This window comes from Triturus cristatus, chromosome 12 (assembly GCF_964204655.1).
Source record: "Triturus cristatus chromosome 12, aTriCri1.1, whole genome shotgun sequence".
Classification (NCBI taxonomy): domain Eukaryota; kingdom Metazoa; phylum Chordata; class Amphibia; order Caudata; family Salamandridae; genus Triturus; species Triturus cristatus.
In genome coordinates, this window is record NC_140595.1 from 421,147,488 (window position 1) to 421,157,174 (window position 9,687).

At 40.5% G+C, this 9,687-nt stretch overlaps 1 protein-coding gene across 1 annotated transcript in view; it reads left to right on the forward strand.

Annotated features, from left to right (window-relative positions):
* The window catches only part of LOC146776045 (fatty acyl-CoA hydrolase precursor, medium chain-like), a 449,703-nt gene extending 441,906 nt beyond the window's left edge, over positions 1-7,797 (forward strand). Inside the window, exon 14 of the mRNA XM_085639114.1 lies at positions 7,080-7,797. Within this exon, the coding sequence (XP_085495240.1) occupies positions 7,080-7,266 (187 nt within the window). The 3' untranslated portion in view covers positions 7,267-7,797. The remainder of the gene's footprint in view (positions 1-7,079) is intronic.
* The last annotated feature ends 1,890 nt before the right edge of the window (positions 7,798-9,687 follow it).

The window sequence follows — 9,687 nt, forward strand, 5'->3', positions numbered from 1 at the left end:
AAAAAGCAAAAAGAATACAAACATATTTTCAATAATTAATTAATTACAATTAAATTACTTCCCACCATATTCCCCTATAAACCCACAACCCGCTACAAAAAATAAATTAATACAATTAACATAATTATCAATTAATTAATACTAATTAATTACTAATTAATACAAATTATTACCAATTAATAATTAATAAATTAATTATCAATACCAATAAATAAAAATAAATAGTTACTTAATTACAATTAAATTACTTCCCACCCTATTCCCCTATAAACCCACAACCCGCTACAGAACTAAAATGCAAAATTAACCCCTTCCATGCTCATGACGGAACGATTCCGTCATGAGCATCGGTTGAGCTGTGCTCATGACGGAACCGTTCCGTCATGGCCCCGCCCGCGCTCGAACCCTTCAGCACGGCGGGGGAATCCGCGCAGCGCTGAAGGGGTTAAATTAAAAATAATTTGTAATTCCTAAAAATTATTATTTAATTTACTATAATTAAATACCTTCACACCCTATTCCCCTATAAACCCACAACCTGCTACGGAATTAAATTACTCAAAAATTTAAAAACATAAAATTTATTACTTTAAAAAAAATTACATTACAAAAACTAATATACACTTTTAACACATATACTAACATACAAAACACTTTAGAAAATACGATATTAATAAAAATTCGATATTTTTTAATGCCTATATTATGTACTTCGATATTACTTACCTGCATTTTGATATTTTTAACAACTATATTATGTCCATTCGATTTTATGTCCATTCTATTTTTTGTACTCAATATTATGTCCATTCTATATATTTTTTTCGATATTTTGTCTATTTACCGTATGCACTCTCTGGTCTCCCACACTAATTCTCATGTTCAGGGTTCTTTCTTGTAACACCAATAGGTATAGGTGAACTGACTCTGTAATATCTGAAGACATCAAAAGAGGTCCGACGGTGCTGATATTTCACTGAATAACAAAACTCTGGTATGTGTGTTGTCAAGGGGGTGTTTTCTGCATTGGTGATGATGTGTAAAGGAGGTACTTGTGTTGACTACATGGCACTTAACTACCTTGATGATGTGAGTCAACTAAGGAGGACAAAAGATGGTGTCTCTAGTTTTCACTTGAGGTCCCCTCTTCTGCTTTGTTATCACTATGACAGTCTGGTTTTGGTCAAATTTCAGGAGCTTCCTCTTGACCTTTTCTGGGCTGGTGAACCTACCTCTGGTTTCTGTGAGTGGCTTTTCTTTGCACTGCCTTTGGGTCTGCCTGTGGTCTCTTCTGAGTGGGAGGTCCGGCAGGCTCCTGGGGCCACGGGTGTGTGTGGTATTTAGTGGCTTTGTGCCATTTCTCACTATGTTACACTATCTGGTCTTTGTCACCAGGGAATCCTCCAACCAGGTGTTCTACAGGGGATCCCATGTCTCTTTGGTGAACCTTTTGAGCCATTGTGTGTAATTATTCCCTTGTCTCAATGGGTCGGTTCTAATGTGTACAATCCTATATTTAGTTCCAATGTTGTTTCTACTGGATAGGATATGTCCCAAGTTTTATTTTTTATGTGGCATTTTGATGCGTTTCTCATGTACTAAATCACTACATTTTGAAGGTGTTTGAGGAATGCGTAAATGAGGACCTGTGCACCACAGTGATTGTCTGTGGGCCCACTGAAATATTAATGTGACTTCAATATCACTCTCCACGAAGTGGCATCCGTGACAAACATGAAGATCTAAACGAAGGTTCACTTGTATTCTTCCTTTATAACTTCCCTCAACATCCATAGATGGGATAAACTTCCCAACTTAAGGTCTGGATAATATATTAACTCAAATATTCTATATTAGTCACCTGATCTAATTCTGTCACGTATATATATGTTATTGGGAGACCTAAAGATGATGTACCATCAATACCTAGGCATTCATGAATTTATCCCATTAAGGAATTATTAGATGATGCTGGCAATGGTAGGTTGTTGCCTTCTCCAGTGGCACTGACCCAGTAGACTGACTTATAAAGAAGGATAACTAAATCAGGGACCTGTTTTGATTGATCACTCGCGAACTGTTGAGATATTTGCCTAACTCAGTCTATTACTTAAAACTTCCTTTCCTGAAATTATACACTATCCATCATAAAAGAAAATCTGTCAATTTGTTCCTAAGTTATAAGTCATGTGACATACATTATATAACAACATTACTCTGCGGCCCCATTTTTATTTACATGTATGAACACATATTCATCGCCTTTTTGTAGTCATAAACACTTTTCTTTTACCTACCTCTAAAATCAATCAGAAATACTTAATCTAAACTACATAATAGGTTGATAATCATTGGTCACTGCCCTCCACATTCATAGGGGGGATAAACACCACTATTTGTGACTACAATTGTGACTTCCAGACTTTAGGTGTAGGATTCCCAGACTGACTTGAGAATTTCATTCTTACTCAGGGTAAAGTTTGATGACACCGGGAAAGCCATCACTTTGCTGCAATGACAAACATACACTGGAGGATCCATTCTCAAGTCCTACTCTGCCTTGACCACTTTCCACTGTTTATTGAAGTACCCTGTATCTTCCAGTCTCACCACAGGGATCACAAAATATCTTTCGAAATCAACACCTGGATCAATAAAAATTGTGTCATTTCATTCATAAACAATCATGCATGCAAATACAAGAATCGTCCATATTACATTGACAAATGCTGACTTTTTAATTAAAAGAGAATTCACAATGTACTCACCGTAGAGATGCCAACTTCAGGTCCTGCCCACCCTGTGAATAAGTATAACTTTAATGAAATTGGTGTCTACTTACCTTTTTTCCAATTGCGCAATCTATTTGACTGTATGTAGACTGTATTCCAGATGGTGGTAATTGGTGAGGCCAAATGGTACTCCTGGCTGACTTGCCAATTTTTTGGAGGGAAATCTGAAAAAGAAAAAACAAATACAAAATTGTAAAAGTAATATTAGGTTTAATATAATACTGCAGGGGAGATGTCACCTCCTTAGAGCTGAAATCTGATGCCCAAAGTACTGCTCGCAAGCAGTGATATTTATGCAGAATAACCAGAAGATATTAGTTTCAAAACTTATTGACCGTTCAGCTGTTTCCATGCATGATAAGTGGAAAGCCCCAATGTGAGTTTCTGTTCTCAGAATTTAGGGGAAGCAAGAATATGTTTATGTGACTGCAAACTGCGTAGTTATATTATGCTAAATGCTATTTGTGCCAAGCTATCTGACCATTAAATATGGTTTCTACAGCAGCATGTGAATTTTTGTCAGCATGTGTTCTAAGGCATGATGAGACACAAAGGTGCCGATTCCGATCCTGTAAAACCCGGGTACGAACCGTTGGACGGAGCGTTTTCTCCGTCCGACTCGTACCCGGGAAAAACATCGTACAAACCCGCAAGTACCAGAAACACCATTTCCGTACGGATCGTGAAAAAAAACCGACCGGCTAAAATATACCCACAATTCCGATCCGGGACACCGCGTACACGACATTTGCACGGAGTCAGGCAGCGTTTTACGGACCAGCAATGACAATTCGTACCCACAGCACTTCGCACGGCAATATTTTTACGGGACCCAAAAAGAGCCGGAAAAGCTAAGCACGCCACGATGCATGGCAAAAAGGGGGCCCGGTCCCTACACGTCTGCACTGTACCCCCACCCCACCCCACCCCTGTGGGTCCGCACCATACCTACGGGGGTGGGGGTACGCTCCGTACCTACGGGGGTGGGGGTATGCTCCGTACCTATGGGGGTGGGGGTACACTCCGTATCTACGGGGGTGGGGGTACGCTCAATACCTACACGCTGGGGTTACGCTCTGTACCTATGGGGGTGGGGGTACGCTCCGTACCTATGGGGGTGGGGGTACGCTCCGTACCTACGGAGGTGGGGGTACGCTCCGTGCCTATGGGGGTGGGGGTACGCTCCGTACCTATGGGGGTGGGGGTACGCTCTGTACCTACGGGGGTGGGGGTACGCTCCGTCCCTACGTGCTGGAGGTACGCTCCGTACCTATGGGGGTGGGGGTACCCTCCGTACCTACGGTGGTGGGGGTACGCTCTGTGCCTACGGGGGTGGGGGTACGCTCCATACCTATGGGGTGGGGGTACGCTCCATACCTACGGGGGTGGGGGTACGCTCCGTGCCTATGGGATGGGGGTACGCTCCGTACTTACGGGGGTGGAGTGGGGGTACGGCGCGTACATGAGGGGGGCTGGGGGTATGGCGCGTACTTGGGGGGGGTGGGCTGGGGGGGTGTTTGCGCGTATGCGGGCACATGTTTGGACGTCTCCATGGTTGCCATGGGAATTCCCTCCGTGCTGTGTTTTTTCCATACGGTTGTGCATTCGACGGACGGGACGGATCATACTTGCGCGCTCGGACTTGAGTTTACCGATTTGTACGTAAAACTGTCCGGGGACGTGTCGGACACTTTTTCCGACCCGAGGACGTGTCGGGGAATTTTCACAATGCGATTCGTATATGGATTTTTTAACATACGAATCGTACTTGCCAGTTTGTACGGGACTTGTACGAGTCGTACGTAAAAAAAATCCGGATATGATTCGTACAGGGAATATTTTTCACGGATCGGAATCGGCACCAAGGTGTCTCATCCTGTATACGTGTTCAAACAGGGGTATGAGGAACTGGAGCGCTTAGAGGGGAAGCGGGCCTTATGTGATTAGTGCATCTTGGCCCCTTCCCCTAGCAGATGTGGATTGTGGTGATCTATTTTCTTGCAATGGCCTATCTGACTTAACCATGAGATGTTATTTCAAGTTTCCTGAAACTGAAGTGTGATATTATTTGTCTGTTCCAGTTTTCCCACTGTCTTTCAGCTCATATCAGTTTCCAAGTACTAGTATGTTGTTTCTTGCAGAGATTTGATGCTATCCCTAACCTGAAAGATCTGTATGGGGGTTGGAGTCTTAGGCTTTGGCGGACCACCATCATGTGCATTTCATTTTGCCCTACATCAAAACCAGTAGCATTCATCCAAAACGTTGTGGGTGAAAATGAAAAAAGATTCAAATTCTTACATTCATCTTTGTTCTTCTACTTCATCACAATATACATACACAATTCAGTGCTTGATGTGCAAGACCTTTCCAAGTCACGAACCCTTCAATTCTTAGGATCAGAGGATTCACAATCACAAAATATTGTTTTATTAGTTAGTAAACCCATTTCGGTAGTCCAAAAAGCTTTTATGATTTGCAAACGGAGTTCCGAGACTCATTTCTCACCTGAGTTAGGAGGCTACATGAATGAGGGATCCTTCCTAACTGTGATTCACAGTGACATCTGAACGTTTGGTGACCAAAGCTGTAGTCGCAAACCATTGATCAGATACCGATACCCTAGTTGCTGCAATATCTGCTTCACCTTCTCTTTGATGTTTCCATTGAGCGGCCTCAGGCAAGTGTACACTGGGCCAGGGAACAACAACATTGCTTCCCTGATGTTTTTCCAAAAGTTAATTTTTTTAACAATGGAACCTGCCCCTATCAGAGACATGGGCCACTTTAAAAGAAAGTTTTCAGTTTGTAAATGTGACCTTGAGAATTAAGCTCTGAAGTCTCTTGCAGGCCGCCATCCCTCTGTGCAAATTATAGAGGGTGACAAACAGTAGCTTCCCTAATAAATACAAATTATGCAAGTAATTTTGCAACACTCTCTGAATAGGCATTTTGTGAAGTGACCTATCGGTACTTAAGTGGCATCCCCAACATTTCAGGCAGGTATCAAAAACTCTGTGGGCATTTGCTCCCACTATTTGCAACCTGTCTGTACTTGCATCTAACTCTTTCATTTTGAGGCATTACAGTTGATCTATAATGGCTCTGTTCCTTCTATTTCTGCACATGGTTTGCACATGTTTGCATCGCTGAAACGTTAAAATAATATGTTTAAACATAAAATTGGCAGTTGGCAAATAGAAGTCTTGGCGATGCATTTCATTTATTTAGTGATGGGTTTTAATAAACATGTTTATGATTTCTTTAGGAAGAGATACTTTGGAAGGGCAAAATGCCGAGAAGTATACATGAGTAGAATTTTTAAATCATAGTGATAAAATGGAAATTCCTCCAGTGGATTGTTTAGTCATTTTAGCACTAACTCCATCAATGAAATTAAATGACTAAGGAGGTTGTTTAGTGCTTGTAGCCAAGCACCCTGTTCACCAAACTGGCGGGAAATCCACTTCAGGTGAATCTTCATGTTTCTGCCAGTGAAGACCCTGCTGGCTCCCCCGGCAGAACCTTAAATCAATGGCAACACAGACATTGGCCATTGACCTTTGTAAATTAGACTGTTTGCCCTATCTGGAGCAGACAATCTGACATAATTTTTTTTCCTGTTCAGGATTGTATAATTCTGGAGGTTCTGAACTTCTGAACAGAAATAAAATACAAATGAACCACACAACCTAGGAGAAATATCTAAGGGTGTTATGGCCATTAGTTTTTTATTACTATTTTTAATAGAGACTCCTGGTTTTGGTACCTTTCTTTTTAAAGACACAAATATTTGCTTAGCGGGTGCATGAAAAATAGGGGCCGCTTAGCAAACCCACAGTGCTGTCTGAGGACCTGCTGTGTTGGTCTCTCTTTTGGAGGCCCAGAGTTCTCCACCAAGCAAGCAAATACCTCCAAATATGGTGGCCTGTTATTTACCAGGGTGGCGGATGATATAACCTCTTCCACACTGGCAGGATGCCCACCAAAATTCAAATAGCCTCTTTGTCTTATTCCCAACTTTCGAATGAGACTGTAGAGACCAAGAGTACATAAGCATGTTGCTGCATTCAAAATATTATCAACTGTTAGCAAATGTAATGATTCACCTATTCACTGTTCTTATATTTATAGAAACCCCATTGGCGATGGAGTAGCTCAATCCCCTGTCTATGACACTGATTAAAAATATCTTGAGATAAAATATAATTATCAGTTCTGTTAACAACTGCTATTGTTTTTAAATATATCACTTTATCACTCACTTTATAACTGTTCTATTTACAGAAACCCCAATAGTGATGGTTTAGCTGAGTGGCCAGTGTATGCTGCTGATGAGCAATATCTTCAGATAAGCCTACATCCGAAAGCAGGAAAACAACTTAAGGAACATAGAGTGACTTTCTGGAGCAAGACCCTGCCTGAAAAACTTGATGCAATTAATGCACAAAGGAAAAAACATGAAGAGTTGTGATAAACCACATAGGAATGGGGCTTGAATTGTGATTTATTAATTTACCACAATCAATGAGGGTATAATTAGTGTGTGGGTTTCTTCCAACAAAAAATACTAGTTGAGTTTTCTGCCCTACTAAAGGCAGAACACCAAATTAAAAACAGCAGGTTAGAGCTTGAGCTCTGACTCACCAGGAACTAATTGTGTAAACTCTATACATTCTGAATATCCCTTCTATAGTTGCAAACATATGTTATTTAAACCAGCAGTTAAAGGGATCCCATGACAACGTAGAAAAAATTATTTGCCAATTAAACTAAAACGTTATGTAAATTGTGTTTATATTCGAGACATACTTTTATATACTTAGTAAATTTTGTGTCACTAGTGAACCCTGTCCATGGCCATTATGTTTACTCTATCGGTCTGTATTACTGGATTTTACAGTTGCAGGAGCAATAAAGAATTTACTATTCACTGGTGATGGGATCAGATGAACTACATGCACATTAATAGATTTACAAATAAAATTCAGTTTTTTTAATTCAATTGGCCAAGTGTGATGCTGATTCTTTTTTGCACATATTTAATTTTATGAGTTAATTAACCTACAAGTGGTATGATGAAAAGGTTCCTTATCTGAAGTTACATATGGAAAGTCTGTTGGCTTTAATGGGAGTAGGCAAAAAGTTGACTTTGCAAATTGAAGGCCGCCAAGGTAATTACCCAAGATTTATGAGAATGCCTTGTTTTTAGAGTTTTGTGGAAGGTAATGACTACTAACAACACAAAACTGTCTTGTGCACCTTTCTAACAAGTCTCGTTTTTGTGCCATTGATACCAATAAGGATGAAGCCAAGAGCAAACTGAGCAAGCTACTGATTTTTCTTGCAGGTTGGGGGAAGTGCTTTTCCACCACAGTGGATGGTGTGAGAATTCCAGTGGCTGCATCCTCCTTGCGAGGGTTCTTACACTTTACACTAAGAACGATCTTGAGATGTAAAATACAAAATGGTTGTTTTGCATTCCGCAGAACACTGAATCACCTTGTCAGTCATTCTGTTATTCTATTATTTTATCTTTTTTAATATTGCACACATTCACCAATTCCTTCATATGCTACTTGAATCATTTATAGTACTCTGATAAGGGATTTGTGAGTTTTCCTATATAGGCTCTGGATGAGGTTGAGCTCGCCACTGGATAGACTTTCACCCAATCTGTAACAATGGTGTTGAATAGGGGCACCCAGCAATTGTGTTCTTTTAATATACTGCCAAGTCAACGAAGAGTTGTTCTATGTTTGTGTTGTACATCGCTGGAGGGTGTGGGCTTTTGAACCCTCTCTTTTAACACAAGTAAATTCTGAAGATTTACTCAGCCACTTGGGGTCATGGACTAATTACAGCATAGACTGGATAAAATCTTTCTACTGTGTTGGTCAGTGATTGTGCTAGTGATATCAGTGTAAGTTACTAGTACCACTTTTGTTGTTGTTTTTCAGCTGAGCCTGCAGTTGATAAATTAATTGCTAGATATTTCCTTCGCTATCTAGTTTGGTTAGGGTACTCAACCACTTTTTGCAGATCTGAGCTATAGTCTGTCTGGTCCAGTTTCACCCAATGGCCCTATTTCGACTTCCCAATCCTTGATGGAGTGTGTTCGAGCTGATCCGGTTGAAATATTTGAGGATTTCCCACTCTTGCATACTTTGATACCCTTCCTCCCATTTGTCATGTGTCCCAGTTAGGCCTAAAAGAAAACTTTGCCATTTTACATGAACACAAGGCTTCCCTAAAGTTGCCTTTACTTTTTAAATTGGCCTCTTTTTATAGCTTTTATACTTTTTAATTTTGTCTTTTTGTATGCTTTGAGTCTCCACATAGCATGAGTGCCTGTTTTTTGTGCTTTCTTCTAAACAATTTTAATGTATGATTTTTTAGTTGCATTTGTAGTAGTAGGGTTTTTTAGCTTTAGATAGCTTCTTAGTGAACGTATGTCCCAGGAGTGGGTGTCATGTGTCTCAGTTAGGCCTAGAAGGAAACATTGCCATTTTCCATGAACATAGGGCTTTCCTAAAGTTGCCTTCACTTTTCACATTGACTTTTGACACACATTTGCAATTGGGATCTTTGGGTCAGTTCCCTAGAAACACCAACCTTGCTTACATGAGTCGACTTCAAAAGAATACTATTGCATTGCCTAGGCAATATGTACAAGGCCTACACATACTTTGTGCAAATGTGCTTGTTATTTTTATCCATATGGAGACACAGCTATCTGTAGCACACAAACAATGGCAGCCTGATCACATTCTCAGTCTAAGGCAAGTATGCCTTTTCTATAAATAAACATCTGTTTCAGGGTTTAGGCAGAGGAGGCACTTATGTTGACTTCGAGATGTCTCTACATGCTGACACTTTCATGCAGCAGATGACT